General features: G+C 45.0%; 1 protein-coding gene across 1 annotated transcript; it reads left to right on the plus strand.

The window, feature by feature from the left end:
* Positions 1–2,081: 2,081 nt before the first annotated feature.
* On the plus strand, positions 2,082–16,624 carry RAB1A (RAB1A, member RAS oncogene family). Its single transcript, XM_065833515.2, has 6 exons — positions 2,082–2,332; positions 9,287–9,359; positions 11,481–11,576; positions 13,068–13,163; positions 14,164–14,295; positions 14,560–16,624. Exons 1-6 carry the CDS (start codon positions 2,310–2,312, stop codon positions 14,755–14,757), a joined length of 618 nt encoding a protein of 205 aa, XP_065689587.1. The 5' UTR covers positions 2,082–2,309; the 3' UTR covers positions 14,758–16,624.
* Positions 16,625–16,815: the final 191 nt, after the last annotated feature.

Below are 16,815 nucleotides of genomic sequence, written 5' to 3' on the forward strand. Positions count from 1 at the left end.
GTGTGAGAGAGGAGAGAGTTTCAAAGGCTTTGCCAGATTTTTGATGGCAAACATCAAACAAAATGGGTATTGTTTCACATATACACAAAGTAACATGGAAAGGGAAGTAGAATCTTCAGCGATGGCCACCACAGAAGCAGTACATACAGTAATTTATGTGGCAGAGTCATCTGTAGATTATGTTACCTAACAAGCAATGCAAGAAAGCAAAAGAAACCCAAAACCTTTTGTAACCAATGCTCAATATTTTCAATTATAGTCAGTGCAGTTTATTGACTTCTTTTAAGGAATTAAACATATCTATAATAAAACCATGAAGATATGTGGAGCATGAGTGACTTTTCATTATCTGCTTGTGGAGGAAAAAACAAGGATGAGACCATGAAATTTCAGTTCCTCTTGGGCTTCAGCTGTGTTACTGTCCAATGGAAAGGCTCCTGTTCACGTGGGTTATTTCGGTAGTCGCTTGGTGTGCTGACATGGCTGGTGACTTGCAGCTCGGTGGAAGTCACAGGAACGGATGAGCCCCGAGCTGGCTGCAGGAGCGCTGCCCAGCATGCCGCACGGAGACAAAGTCCGACCCGCGCCTCCCTGCCCAGGATATTGCAGCGACTTCACAATCCGTGTGCCCATCATTCCTCCTGTCCTTTGAACCAGTTGGAAGATAAACTTTGGTCAATGTATTATACTATGCCCTTTGTAATGAAATAACATCAGATAATATGTATTTAGTGGGGATTTAAATTCCCGAGCTGATTACGAGGAGCTGTTAAGACTTGTAAGGTTTAGCGGTGCTCGGTGTCCGAGCCTAGAATGAAGTGTAGCGTTGCAGCGATGTGTGTTTTCTGACGATGTTAAGGAATAAATCTGAAAGCATGAACGACAAAAAATGACAGCGATGCAACTCCATAATCAGGAAGAATTTGTTTTAAGTGGTTGACCAGAAAACCAGGTGCTATATTCTGATTTCTTCCAGCTTTAACAAGTCGTTTGCTCCAAGATCCCAGGCGTATGACAATCTCTCCATGCCTCTGTTTCCCAGCAGTACAATGAGCGTAGCAATATTTACTGTGCCCAAGGAGTGTTATGAAATGTGACTAATTAATACTTGTAAAATGCTTTTGAAAAGACACAGCGGCAGCACAAAAAGGGATTGTTAGTTATTGATGGATCCAGAGAAAAGGGGTCTGACCTCCTACAGATCCCTGCTCTGCTGGAGATGTCGTTGTTCCACCAGACACCCCTCTTGTTCCTATTTTTATGCCAATGCCTCCATTTTCACCCCTCACCCCACAAGAAGTGGTACCGCAAGCAGCAGAGCCGGTTGTCCTGCTCTCTCTCTGGTCCCCACCTCCCTGCCTGTCCTCATTTTAGAGCTGGAATGTTCACAACGCTTCCTCTCCGGGCTCGTCCCTCCCGACAAACCCCCCTGGCCAAAGACCTTCGGGAAACACCCCATCGGTAACGGGCTTACCGGACACCCGCAGCCCCCAGACGGGCCCGGGGGCTCCTTGTGGCCCGGGAAAAATAAACGTCTGGCTGAGCCGTACTGGGGAGTATGGACCACGGGCGGGCGGGAGGCCGGGGAGTGGGGGAAGCCCCGTCCCGCAGCCCGGCGGTCCCGGCCGACCCCGCGGCTCCCCGGCCGCAGCGCCCAGTGCTGCCCGGCACCGCCCGCGGGGGGGCGCCCTGCCCTGCCCTGCCCTGCCCTGCCCTGCTCTGCCCTGCCCCGCCCCGCCCCGCCCCGCCCCGCCCCGCCCGCCGAGGCCACGCCCCTCGCCTGCCCGCGCGGTGACTCGTCCGAGCTGCCACGTCTTCCCGCCAACGTCACCCCGGCCGGCTCCTCCCCGGCCAATCAGCAGCGCCGCCCGCCGCGCCGAGCCGACGGGGCCGAGGGAAGAAAGGCCGGCCGGGGCGCATGCGCCGGCTCCGCCGCGGGGGCCGCCGGGAAAGCGAGTCCCTCGGCGCTCGGAGCGGCCGCCCGGCGGCGCTGGCGGGCGGTGGCGCGGACTCGCTTTCCCGGCATGCGCCGCCGCCGCCCCCCAGCCATGTAAGCGCTGCTCGGCAAGAGGCCGCCCCGTTTCCTGGTTGGGCTCTGGCAGCCATTTTGGGCTGAGGAGCGAGCGCGGAGGCCGCGGAGCGGGCAGGGTGCCGGCGGAGGGGCAGGCCGAGCCGAGCGCCGGGCGAAGGCGGGAGTCGTTGGACGCCTGCATCCGCGGAGCGCCCGCCTCGGCGGCGGGAGGTGCCAGGCCGCGACCGCCCCCCCTCAGAGCGCGCTCGCCGTCCCTCGGGCCGCGGGCCCCACGGACATGTCCAGCATGAATCCCGAATAGTGAGTGCGGGCCAAGGGGTCCCGCCGCGGGCTCGGGCCCCCTGCCCGATATCGGCAGGCCGGGGGTGGGGGGGTGAGGCCCCCGCCGGGCCTGGCGCGGGGGGATGGGATGGGAGGGGACGGGAGGGCCGGGCCTGAGGCCTCGGGCGGCCCCGCGGTCGCCGGTGAAGCGGGGGCCCTGCGGCGGCGAGGGGCGGGCGCTCGGCCCGCTGCTGCTGCTGGCCCCGGGGGGTCGGGTTACGGGCACCGGCGACGGCGGGGGGGGCGGCAGCACGGCGAGCCATGAAAAGTTAATGATGTGCCTGCTCTTAAACCGATGGGCCCGGCGATGCGGGCGGCTCTGGCATCCCGCCCCCCTTCCGGGAGCGCTGCCGGCGGGGCAGCGAACGGCGAATTTTCCCGGCCTGGAAAATGCACATCGGAGCCCGAGCTACAACAAGTGAGGGGGGAAAAACCAGCTCTTTGTGAAAGCCGATCTTCCTGGCCGGTCGCTGCTGGCAGCTTACTAGTCAGAGGTCCACCCTTCACTTTAGCTGCAAGTCATGTGTGTGTCACATGGCTCTTGCAAAACACTTCTTGCCTATATAGATTTTGCAACGCTGTGACTTGATAATGAAATGCTCTTGGGGCTGTCTTGAGCTGAAATAGCACTTGTCTAGAAAACCTGGTGATGGCATGGGTCTTTTTTGTTTACGAGGGGTCATTGTACCTCGCAGTGCAAATATGGCATTTTTCTCTAATTGGCCTGCTCGAGAGTGAGGATGTCAGAGCTCTCTGGTCAGTAGTTGTCTGTATCCTGGCAACTGTAAGAGCAGTGGCTTTCCCACCAGGATGTCAGGCACAATGAACCTCGTTTTGCTCATGGCTTTTTTGAGTGAATAAGGCTTGGGATTAGTTTAAAAAGCACTTTAAAAACCAGCTGCTGCACTCTCAACACTTTAGCGTTGAAGAGTGTTTTTAGGGTTCTTTCACCGATGCTGTCTCTGCTGGCACTCCCGTTTGGGATGATGGAGCCACTGTGCCCTCTAATGTAACTCAAGTAGTTATGGTACTGAAATCCCTATGTGGTAGGACACTACTGCTCTAGATACCCATTGTCTCCATTCAGGGATGGCACTTGTAACAACTTTTGTCCTCAAAGCATGCTTTTCCACACAGCTGAGGCTGCTGACTTGCATGGTCAGGGCTTTTATGCTCTCTGCTTGTGACAGTGTGGTTGCAAGCACTCTGGTCCCATTAAAAAAAAAATCACCTGGAGAGCAAATAGGAGTAGAAGGCAAAGTGTAGTCATCAGGTCGTGTGAGGGAGTTCGTGCAAATGAAGAGGTACAGCCAGGAACTCAAGTTACATCTTGGCAAGATGACATAACAAGCTTGTTCGTGTGGCTTTGGAAAACACCAAAACAGTAGCTGGATGTAGTCAGCGGGTGAAACACCAACAAATTGTTGATGCCTCCGAGATTGTAATGACTTGTGGGATTAAACTCAAATTTACTATGCAGGCAGGTGGTTCTGTAGTGTTAGTTTCAGACTGCCTGTTAGGCCACTGGCACTGTCTGCGCAGAAACAGGTTGAAGGGGTTTTTTCCATATCTATTTTTTACCCTTCCTGAAGCCTCTCAGCTTTCTAGAATCTGATGCTGAGTAGTTTCCTGCAATGAGATACTGAATGCTGCTGTAAAGAAGGGGGAAACGTTTTGAGGGAAACTCATTCTCAGTGAAGAGTGCTCATTCGTGGTGGTAATGATGGCTGAGTTCTTGAAAGTGAAACAAAAGAGGAAAAGCTGTAGTTTAAGATGAATTTGTAATATTAAATTGCTACTTCCTGAGAGGGTTGTGTCTGCATGATGAGGATAGGAGATGGAAAGGGTGTGGTGAGATGGACAGAAAACATTTGTCACTGCAATATGTATACTTGGATCGGTGTTAAACCAGGGATAAGACTTATGGGATTCTAACTTATTTCTTCTGGTTACCTGTAATGGGTATAGATGTCTGTTTGTCCTTTTAGAAGTGCCTTGCCTGTAATATAACACATGCTCACTTCCTTATCACAGCTTCAGATCAGGCTGTAGCCCCAAATCCTTTTTCCTGGGCATGCCAGAACTCTCAGAGGTCAGTGGGATAGCTAGTTAAAATTTCTTAGTAAAAAGACCTACCTCCTTCGGTTTTCTTATCAAAGTTACACGATTAGAAGCTGCTGTTACCAGGATTTACAGGAAGTTTGTGCTTGAAAGCTTCCTTGAAATGTCAGGGCTGCGGGACAACCTAGTGAACTAGTTTGTGTGCTTTTGCATTTGAGTGAAGAGGCTGAAGAGGGATAGATGAGATAGCAGTGCTAGCGTTTGGAAGGTAAATTCTAAAAACACCTGCCCACCTAGCACTGGGATGCATTCCTTCTGTGTTTCTCCCACTGTATGGTATTTAAATGAGGAAAATGTCAATATTGACTCTGCTGTGGCTAGGTCATGTCAGGTTTAGCATTTCCTACCCTTTCTGCAACTTGCAGGTAGTAGGCTGAATAGTGTAAACACTGAGTGAACTATCCGAGGGGGTATCAGGAATTAATCTTGATCAGTGTCGTATAGTGTCTGGATCTTGTTCTAGATACCTTCTTCAAGGGGTGATGAGGAAATAAATTGCTTTTTGGAGTAAATCTGGAGGTTTTTGCCCTGTTCAGAAGTGTTGGAGAATACATGTGTGGGGGTTTTCAGTCTTGAGTGATGGTGTTCAAGTGATGACAATCTACTGACACCTTCTGGGTTGCTGGAATAATCTGAAATTGTTTGTGTTCTAACCTTTCTAAACAGCAATCTGCAATGCAGAGTGGCATTATGTCTTGTGGATTCTGTTTACTTACACAAGCAGTGTGTAATCAGAGTGACAGTCATCCTCCTCTTCAAAATTTCTGGGGTGGTAGAAAGAAGACTGGGGATTTGAGGCTGTGAGTACCTGTTTACAGTGAACTTACTTGCAGCTGACATGAGTGATTAAAGCTGATTCCAGCAGTCCTTGTTGGAGACAGATGACTACTTAGTCTTGCCTTTTTTTGGCATAAAACCTTCCTAGTGTTTAAAAAAAATATCCCCACATGTCTGCTTCTGTAAACAACGGCATCGTGGAGACCCACAGGTCCCTTGTTCCACACAGATTTGCCAGATCGGTCCTAAACTTGACTTCCTGGTCTTCTACTGTGCTTGCTGACTATTGTGTGGAAAATGCATGTAACAGGAGGATGCTGCTTCACTGCTGAAAAATTTGACAGGGCTGTTCTGTTTGAGATGCCTCTTTGTTTTTTTGGGGTTCTTTTGCAAGAAACAATTAAACTTAACATATCTATCTTTTATCTCCTTGTCAAAAGGAAGTTACCGTATCCTTTTCCTCATGAGGAGGCTTTGAAAGCCTTGCTCTTACTGATGATACCTGCCTGCTTTGCTGCACTATTCCTGCAGCAGGCCAAGTGTGACTTGCTTATATAAATGGTGGGAAATAGTGTGAATTCAGATTTATCATTCAGCTATCTCCACATAGTGTGCAGAAGGCCACGCTGCATAGATTGGCCTGCTTTAAGAAGGCTTCCTTAACTGGAAGAGCTGAGTTAAGTCTTTAGGTTTAAAGACCAAAATTCAGTGGCTTCAGGAGTTAACCTGTGTGGCTTGTTGGGCACTTCACTACCATTGAACCTCTTAACACAAATATTCTGCCAGCGTAGTTTATTCCAGAAATAGATTTCTGCAAAACTTTTTCTACCTTGTTTTCATCTTCAGTTGATTTCAGCTGTTGCTGTCCCTAGCATCACACCAAGTGTAACAGGCTGCATATTTGGTTCTCTAGGCACCTACTGTATTTTAAAAGGTCCTAAAGGGTCTCTACTTAGAAAGGAAGACATTATATCATTGGAATATGAAATTATTTTAATTTTTAAAAACCTAAATAGCAAGGTTCTACTTTATTTCTGAACTATGCAGGTGTGAGCATCAGTCTTGCTTATCTGGCAGAACTAGGTTTTTGTGGCACGGCACCTGTTCCTAAGCTGGAGACAGATGAGGCTCAGTAGAGGCTGTTCCCAGCTGTGCTGCAGCCTGGCTGGCACTGGCCGTGGTTTTGGTGGGGGTGAGGCAGGTGGCTTAAGTTGCCATATGAGCTTGTGGTAGGGGTCACTTGCTTCTGGTAATACTGAAGCCCCAGAGTGAGGGACAATCTTAATAGCAGAGATGTCAATCTTAGTACTTAAGGCTCCTGGGCTCCTGTTGCTTTAACTTAACTGTAGCACTGTGTATAAATCATTATTGTTCTTGTTTGCTTCTGAACAGTGAAAGATTTAATAGCAGCGTAGATCTGTTTGGGAGCTGGTTTAGCAGTGGGAATAACAGAGGAAGATAAGTTACTTGATGTTTGGGGGCTGGGGGGACCCGAATTCCCCTTGGAAGCAGAAGGAGGCTCTTAAGTGGGTCTTTCAGACTCATAGCTGAAGTCTTACCTAGGAAGGAATTAATTTTTTTCCACTAATTTTAGTGAAGACAACATATTGGTAATATTCATGTGTTACCATTCTTAAGGGGATTATAACATGCTGCAAGCTCTAATACTTTCAAGTGTATTAGTGCTTACTGTAAGTAATAATTTCACTTCAGGATTGCTGAAAATTCTGGTTTTGCAGAGAACTGAACAACCCAAACTTCCTGCTGAAGTAGGGAGGAGCTGTTTGAAGGCTGAGGCAATTGTGCCTTCGGTTTCTGCATAATTGTGGGGGAGGAGGCCTAGGTTGAACAGCAGACCAGGTCTCAGCTATTGTACCTGACCTTCGTTTCCATATTACCTTGAATTCCTCAGAACTGAGTTATTAGTGAGGATTATGAGTTTTAAATGTCTCTTGCTACAGGTGCTGTTGTTAGCCCTTTGCCTTGGTACCTGTGTGATGGTGGTGGAGTGGCAGCAGAGCTGTGTAGCTGAAGATAACTGTAATACTTCAGTGGGCTTGAAACACATTTTTTTGTGTGATTTAAGAACAACTGTGCATCCTCAGCCACACTTATCTAGTGCTTGTGGTGGAGTTGCTGCAAATAGAGCCCAGGAAACACCAAATCTTTGAAGCACACAGGGAGGCAGCACTTGGGGCTCCAGGTTGTGAGGGGGGATTTTGTTGTCAATGTATGGGTAGGCCCAAGTTTCAAGAAACATGTATGTTGTCAGTAATGACCAGTGTAAGAATAGGAGCAGTAATAATGCCTCTGGTCAGTAATAGTGCTTCAGCTATCTTGGAGCTGTTAAGATATGTGGGTTGTGATGTAATGTGACTTATCTCCCATGAACAGTTTGGGTTAATAACTGTCATTCTACTAAAACCATCTTGCCTTGTATTAGTGCATGACATGACAGGTGGAGCGGTGAGTTCTGTGACTGTAAACTGCTGGGTATCCTTTGACTTTTTAATCTCTTGAGTGCTTTTAGCTTTACACTGTGGGGGAAGGTTGCATTTTTCAAGATCAGCTTATTAGTTGCTGCATTTACCACTTTTGACTTCTCTCTAGCCTTGAGAGAAGTGCTGTGGGAAGTGATGAAGGTTTCAGTTGAGCGTGTTCTTGCAGCCTGGGGCCAGCCATGATGACAGTTGACAGGGCACTTCTGCAGAAGAGTGGTGAGAAGCCGAGCGATGGACCATCTGCTTGGCTGTTATCTGGGAATGGATGCAGTTTCCTGACTGGATTCCCGCCAGCCACAGTCAGTGGCGATGTTGGGGAATAATAGGTGGGGACAGGTGACTTCAGACATTTGCGTACACTTTGTCTCAGTTTGGTTAAGTATACACAGAAATACATCTGTTGTAAACTCTTGTGGTTAAACGAGAACAGGACTTAATCCTGGATGCTACAGGACCGAAGAGTTGTAAACCTACAATAGGTTAGTCTAGTACTTAGAAAGCAAAGTAACTTGTGTAAGTGGTGGTTTCTTGCTTTTTCCCCGCTACTTGATCTCTAGTAGTAAACTGCTCCATTAGTCTCATGACTAACACAAAATCTAATGTTTTGCCAACAGTGAAATCTTCACTACTCTTTGAAATATAAGGCTAGGTTGGTCATTGATCCTGTGCTTGTTCCCTCAATGTAGGGAGGACTCAACATAAAGCAAAAAAAGAATTGACACCTTATCCAGTGTGACTTGAGAATTAGTAGTATTGCACCAGACATCCAGAATTACTGATATTGTACCTGACATCCCCTAGAGAATGAATGTATCCTAATCTGGCAATGGCTTTAGCTTTATTTTAATTCCTGAAAGGCAAGTGGAGTATGTGGTCACTGTCAGCTGTTAATAGTCTATTGTGGAAGGTGAATGTTCATTTTGCTTTAGCAGACCACTAAATTTAGCGTTCATAGTTTGTATATTTAAATTGCATATTGTGCTTTTGGATTCTTCTGGAACTTAAATTTGGGTAACTGAAACTGAGGAAAGAATTGATTGTTTTTGGCCAGCTACGTGGCATGGTGAAGCTTGACAGTGGAATAAAGCCTTTGACTTTAAAGAAGGTACAAAGATAAGGGCTCTGGACAGCAGGCTGTTAATCCCATTTGCATGTTATCTGAGTCACTCAACCAAACGATGAGGTTTGCTCTTAATTGCAAAGCTTGATTTTAATCTTAGCTAGACCACGAAGGGCTGAAGTAGGAGTGCGTTAGTCTTGGTGATAGTCACACTAATATCGCCAGAGCACCTTCCTGGGAAGGCACAGTTCTGCACAAAAATGCTGAGTTCAGAGCATTTACCTCACATTTCCCTTTCCAAGTGAACTAAGTGAATTGAGAGTGTCTAAACTGTACAGAGAAACTTGTAGTTGTTGGCGACTTCTCTAGCAGGGATGTAATTTACCCTTCTGAAACATAATATGCTAGCTATAAGGAATTTGGTTCTTGGTGGTAGTTTTTCATTAAGTGACTTAATTTTTTTTCCTTCTGCAGTGACTATTTATTCAAGCTACTTCTGATTGGAGACTCCGGTGTTGGGAAATCTTGCCTTCTACTTAGGTTTGCAGTAAGTGATCATGCTTGAAAACTTCATGTAACAAAGCTACCCAGTACTTGGCAATAATTTCTCTGCTACAAGAACTGTTTGAAAGGACTAATGGTCTGTCAGATCTGGTATACCAAGGATAATTAAAGTATTGAAAAGCCATCTTCTGCATTTGTTTCTAGCTGATGTATTTGTTCATGAGTAATATGGAAAGAAATAATATCAAGAATATATCCAGTCTCATTTACTTAAGAATGAGAAGATACATTAATTTCCACCATTATGCTGGTGATGTAATGCTAAAGATGGAAGAACATAAATTCTGGGGTGTGTGCCTTCAGGCATAAAGAGTACAAATGTGTCAGGGCAAAACTTGGATCAGTTACTGCTTGATCTGAATATTTTCAGCCAGATGAAGTTCGATATCTTCATTGAAATGGCCTACTGACTGCTTAGCCAGGGGGAGAAGTAATTTAAATAATACTCTAGGAATAACAAGACCTTATGCTTCCTTTAGTGAATGAGTATGTAATAAATGTAAAAGTTGCTGGTGGGCTGAAGCAAGGAGCTCTTGTTTTCCTGTCTACAGGAAAAGTTAATGGGTCTGACAGCTGAGTAGAAAAAACTGGACTCCAGTTAACTCCTTATCTGCATCTATGCCAAAGTACAGCTTTGTCATGGGAGGGGAGAACATAAGGTATTAGTTTAGAAACTAGAGCTTGGTAACTACTGCAAGATGATGGCGGCAGTTTCACAGCCTAAGCAGTTGCTTTAGGCACCTCTGGAAAGAGTCTGTGTTTCATGTTATTAATATGAAATGGTGATCTGGTGTGTACAAACAGCATCACCCAAGTATGCACAGTATTAGAACAGGGAGACACTAAAACCAGTATGAACACTAGAGAGATGTAACGTGCTCTGCTCACTGGAGGCAGTGGGTTGGAAGTGACAGCAAGGCTGGAGCAGCACTCCCAGATCAGTCCAGCCTGCTTCTCTGAATTGGTTTTGGCTTCATGTGAATAATCCAATGCTGTTTTTTTGATAGCCAGCTTAAGTTTGTGTTCAGTTATCTGGTGTGTTTTTTTTTTTTTTCAAATAAGTAGCTTTTTTTCCTTTAGAAATTTGACTTTCTAACTAAGCTATTTTACCCTGACGTAAGGAACTACTGCAGCATTCGCTTACCTATGTTCTTCCTGCTCTAGGTTAAATGGCATCAGGCTTTTAAAACATACCCTTGAGTATTAAAATGTTAAGGAAATAAATGTCATTCTTAAAGGCTTAATACCTTATTCTTACTTGCACATGTTACCTCAGACAGATGTATTACCTCAGGTGTCTTCCATTCACAACCCAAAGAGATCCCATGCTTTTGTGATAGCTGTTGGTTGCATAAAGCCTTTTGTGGTGTATTGTACCTGAAGTTCTATCCTACTGGTACTTTGGGAATAGAAACTACAAGCTAACAATTGCTAGAAGGTAGGAAAGACTGAGCCAGCGCTTCCTGTGAGCCTTAAGGCCTGGTGGAGATGCTGCAGTGAGGTCCCTGTGAGCTGCTAAAGCAGGGCTGTGTTTTCCTTCCTGTATTTACACAGACTGCAGAGCAGAGGATTCAACACAAGTACCCAAGCTGTGACTCTAAACTGCCTTAGCAGCCAGCTGTGGCAGCAGAGGGTCTGAAATTCAGATGTGGAGCGTGACTGAGGCACAGCCCTGACCTGTTGTAGGTAGCTGCCATGTAATAGAGATGAAAAACCATCAAAGGAAAATAAAAATCTGAGGCATTTTAATAACCATAATGGTTATTCTAAGTAGCTCCTCAATCTGCCAACATGAGACTTTTTTAAACTACAGCTCAAAAGGACTTAACACTACAGGATTTCCAGAAAAGAGGCTTTTTAACTTGTTTTTGGAACATAAGTCTTGTTGTTTGAGGTGCTTTTAAAAAAACTCTGCAGAATTTTTGAAAAGTAACTACTCAGTGAAAATACCTAGCTACCTACTGGACTTTGGCATGAAGGATCAGACTGGTTTTGCTCAGGAATTAAGTACTTTTGTTTGCTTGGTGCCTGCCTGTTGCATAATGAAATAGGTGAGTGCAGAAGAGGTGCAGCTGGCTTGACTTATGTTCACTCTTTCTCCTAGGATGACACGTACACAGAAAGTTACATCAGCACGATTGGTGTGGACTTCAAAATCAGAACTATAGAACTAGATGGGAAAACAATCAAGCTTCAGATAGTAAGTAGTATTTCTCAACTCCTGGGTACTTTAATCTCTTGAAGACAGAATTACATTCATAGCTGTTGGTAATTATCTTTGTACTTTAATCATTAAAAAATAAGTTATATTGTCCCTGCTGTAAGAGGCTAGGTAGTCTTTACAAGATTAGAAGACCTCCCATGACCTCTCCTTAAAGAAGGATGCTTGTCAAGGCTGTGTGCCTGGAAGAGGAAGTGACTTGTTACAAATTTATTTTCCTGGGGAGAAAGATGGAGTATTTAAAAGGCACTATGGGCTGTGAGCTCAAGAAGGGTGGAAACCCATGCCAGAGTGCTCTCATATAAAGACTGGTGTACTTCTGCAGCATTTAGCAAGGATTTGTGTAAGTGCAAGAACACCACATTGTTGTCCTAGATGCCTGAATTCCACAGCAGCTGTTAATAGCAGGCTGCAGTGTCTAGGGCTGGAAACTCTGCTTTTGTTGACCCGAATGGAAAAACTGACAAATGCTTGTAACTGCCCTGTCTGCCTTAGTGCTGGGTGGTGTTTTCTGGTTATGCTTTTGGCCTTTCACTTGGAATAAGCAGGGGAACAGACTTGGCAGTTCTTTCCTCTAATCTTGAAGCACTCTGAAAGGGTGGCTGGTGTAATGAAATCTAATATCTATGCAAGGTCACACAATCCTTGTCAGCCACTGCTTCCAGCTCAAGCAGAGGCTCTCAGGACTTGAAGGCAATGACTCAGGGATTCTAGGCTGTGTTGTGAAGCAGGAGTCCAGTTTATGGCCAGAAGACTCAGTCTGAGCCTCCAGACTCTGATGTAGCTGTCCCAGGTCCAGAGGAGTCCACTAGGAATGCTGTCACTACTGAAATCTGCAAGTTTGACTATTTTTAATATGTAGCTAGCCATATTCACAACATGGCTCCAGGCAGAGAAATGTTTGGGTGATTGCTGTTCCCAGTGCAGAGCGAGGGCAAGCACCCAATGTCCCCCCTTAACTTTCTTAGCAGGAAAAGGAAACCAGGTTTGGTTTGAGTTGTTGCACTTCATCCTCTGAAGTGGTGGTTGCCTTTAAATGTTGCCTTTAAATGCTTTTGCTCAGCTCCTGTACCAGGGAAGCTGAAGGAGTCATCGTGTTGGACACCCACATCTCTCTGATCCTAACAGGTTTTCAAGCTCTGGCTTGTATGTTTGTTCTTCAGACCACTGTGGCTTCTGTTTTAGGTCAAAAATACATGATGTTTTACTCAGTGAGATTTCTTCACTGTGCTTGTCTGAAACCAAACAAATGAGCACTTCTAGAAAAGAAGCTACTGATGTGTAATTCTTAGGATTTCAGAACATCAGGGTATTTTAACTATTTGCATACAGTTTCAGAGCCACTTCTGTGGCTGTGAGTTGGATATGCTTGTAGTGGGATGGCTGATGAGCTGAGCTGTGTTTCTGGAAACTCGTGTTAACATGAGTACAGCTATGCTGCAGTAACTGATCCTGTTATTTGTCTTGTAGTGGGACACGGCGGGACAGGAGAGGTTTCGAACTATCACTTCGAGTTACTATAGAGGCGCTCATGGCATCATAGTTGTGTATGATGTTACAGATCAGGTAAGTGTTAGACCTGTGCCTGGAGAGTTTCTCCAGGTGGAATACTCTAGGCTAATAAATAAACCTGGGTGTTTCACAGTTTCGCACTTCTTAAGGAGACAGTGACCATGTTCTTCAGGCTGCATTAAGGTTTATCAAGTCAAATATCTGTTAGTTTCTGATTTGGGGCTAAACACAGAAATAAAAGGAGCAGTGGGATCTGTGGCTCTAAAGCAGTTTTATCTTAGACTTAACATAAAACTTGCTGGGCAGGTAATTGGTTGTTCTGTGTGAATACTTCTCACCCTGCCTTTGGTAGCAGGAAGTCTGGGTTATCAGTGGAAGCTGCTGAAAGATTTCTGAATGTACTTTACCCTTGGTCTATAGTAAAAACTGGCATTTGAAACATAACTTTCAGTATGTGTGACAAACAGGCCAGTGTTTTCTGTGAAAGAATCTGTTGAAGATTAGTTGTGCAGTTGTCTTGTTTGAAGGGCTCTTAGGAAGTGTAGAGTTTCCTGAATTAATAGAAAAATTGGTTTCAATCACTAACTCGAATATCAGCTCAGCATGGCAGTTCTGCATTTCTGGAGTCAAAGGTTGTTCCAGCATCTCTACAACAATGGTTTGTACCTAGTGCTGGATACCTTGTAAATGCCTGGGATTCTTCTGGTTTCAGCTGCATCTTATCTCTGCTACAGGGGGAGGAGGAAGAATCCCAGATGGTAGAAGTTGTTGGCTATTCAGGGGTGGGAGTGCAATGCAGGAGGATAGACCGATTGTGTAGGGCTTGGAGCATGGACTGAGGAGCTCTCTAGACCCTATGGCGACTCCACTGTCCTGGGGCAATCGGGAATATTGCACTGCAGACAAATACAGTAACATTAAAGTTCAGTTCTCTCTTGTGGTTGTGAATCACACCGATAAGTACACGGCTTCACATTCTTTCCCAGTCATTACTGAACAGTGCTGAGCTTTCCTCCTGGTGAAGAGTCTCGCTTACAGTTCTCTTATCTCCTAGGAGTCTTTCAATAATGTAAAACAGTGGCTGCAGGAGATAGACCGTTATGCCAGTGAAAACGTCAACAAGTTGTTGGTGGGGAACAAATGTGATCTGACCACAAAGAAAGTAGTAGACTATACAACAGCAAAGGTACGTTCATATTGATGCGTTTGCTTGGTTGAAGAGCATTACAGTCCAGACTAGGTGCTCAAGTTCTAGTGCAGGGAAGCACCTTGGTACACAGATATCAAGGTGCCGTAGATGTGAGCTGTTTATGCAGTGCATAGTGATCATCAGACAGGAGTTTGAGTGTGGGGTGGTGGTCTAGAAACTTGTGATTTATCCAGCGGTGCACCGGGGAACAAGGTATGAACCTGCGTATGAACTTACTGTTCGCTGTTTCTCAATTTGCAGGAATTTGCAGATTCTCTTGGAATTCCATTTTTGGAAACCAGTGCAAAGAATGCCACAAATGTAGAACAGTCTTTCATGACCATGGCTGCTGAGATTAAAAAGCGAATGGGTCCGGGAGCGACAGCTGGTGGTGCAGAGAAGTCCAATGTTAAAATTCAGAGCACTCCAGTCAAGCAGTCTAGCGGAGGTTGCTGCTAAAACTTGCCTCCCCCCTTTTGTCTCACAACAATGAATTTGCAATCTGAACCCAAGTGAAAAAAAAAATTGCCTGAATTGTACTGTATGTAGCTGCACTACAACAGATTCTTACCGTCTCCACAAAGGTCAGAGATTGTAAATGGTCAATACTGACTTTTTTTATTCCCTTGACTCAAGACAGCTAACTTCATTTTCAGAACTGTTTTAAACCTTTGTGTGCTGGTTTATAAACGTGTAATCCTTGTTGCTTTTCCTGATACCAGACTGTTTCCTGTGGTTGGTTAGGATGTATTTTTGTTTTGATGTTTCTATTGGCATGTTTAGATGTCAGGTTTAGTCTTCTGAAGATGAAGTTTAGCCATTTTGTATCAAACAGCACAACAGTGTCTGTCACTTTCCATGCATAAAATTTAGTAAGATATATGTAAGATCTGATTTGCTAGTTCCTTCTTGTAGAATTATAAATGGAAAGATCACACTATCTGATTAATAGTTTCTTCATACTTGGCATATAATTTGTGGCTGCAGAATATTGTAATTTGTTGCACAATATGTAACAAAACCGAAGAAATGTTTAATAAATATTGTACTTATTGGAAGTAATATCAAACTGTATGGTGATAAATATTGTCTTAATTTGTACGGCTAAGGGGGAAATCAGGCTTGCATTGTGCACAAAACAGATGTGTGCAGCCATGGCTCTCAAACCTTTTAGTAGACCAGAGAGCTGCCCTGCAACTAAAACTAGTGACTATGGCCCAAAAGACTGAGTTGTCGTGGTGCTTAAGGCACATACGCTGTACCAGGAACACCCCACCAATGTTCATGGAGGCATAATGCACTCGGAATGTACAACAGTTCCCTAACTTAGTCTTGGAACTTAATTTATTTCTCAAGGACTCGATGTAGGGAGTTTCCTGTCCACTTTGTGAAGTAGGGGAGAGAACAGTATTTCCCTCACATGAACGACTTCAACATAACCTTGAGGTGGTGTAACTTTCTACCAGTATATTATGTCTTTTCTATATACTGTTAATTCCATCCTCTTTTAATCAATACTCTTAGTGCAACAGCTTAATTTCTATTCTTTTATGCATAGAGGCATCAGAGGGATGAAATGGGGCCAGCGAGGGCCCCACACCAGACTGTTGCTCACAGTAGGCGCTATGTCATGTCAAACAATTTGGAACTAACCAGCAGCCAAGAGGTTTTGGACAGTACGTGATTCTTTGTACAGAGCTAATCAAATCATTAGTGCCTGATGTCTAGCTAAAAGCCACAGGAAAGCTAGCCTATAACACTTCCTATACATGTAAAATTGTTCAGCTTTATCTAAACTCAAATGTTCAGCCTATTCTGTAAATAGTCTCATGTTTGAAAGACCATGTAACATTCCCCTAGTAGTAATACACCCTGTGATAGTAAAAATATAGCCTAGGTATGTTGTGAGGTATAAACTAAAATTGGTGCAAATATCCTCTTTTTTTTGGGGGGTGGGGGGATGACTTTGGCTAACAGCTTTCTTCAACATAGTTGCATCAATCAACAGGCAATTGTAATACCTAAAGTATTGTCATGGTTAAGTTGAACTCTTCCACTTGAGACCTCCACAATAAAGTGATGTGCTTTCTATTAGAGATGTGCTTGTTGGTATAATTCATTATCTAATGTGACTTGCTCCTCCTGGAGAGCGGGAGCAGTAGGAGTAGTGAGTGCTGCTGAGATCAGGAACCAGAAGGAGGTGTGTTGAGGGTAAAACATCTTCCCGTCAGAGAAGTGCACAAATGAACTTAAATGTCAAGATGCCTGCTGCATACTATCCAAAACAATGTTAATATATACAGTAATAAAAGCATTGCAAAACCAACTTGGGCTACACCAGTTGTTTGGTGGTTATTTTTTCTTTTCTAAGTCATTCCTGTGCTGTTAAATGCCAGAGCCTGTGGTTGTCCGGCTGAGCTGAGTGTAAGAGGGTAGAGCAGGTCTAGAAATCCTGCACAAGGACACTGTAGTTTCACCTGTGAGCTGAAATACTAAATGCCCTCGATGTAATGGGTC

The sequence above is a fragment of the Patagioenas fasciata genome, chromosome 3, assembly GCF_037038585.1.
Source record: "Patagioenas fasciata isolate bPatFas1 chromosome 3, bPatFas1.hap1, whole genome shotgun sequence".
Taxonomy (NCBI): Eukaryota; Metazoa; Chordata; class Aves; order Columbiformes; family Columbidae; genus Patagioenas; species Patagioenas fasciata.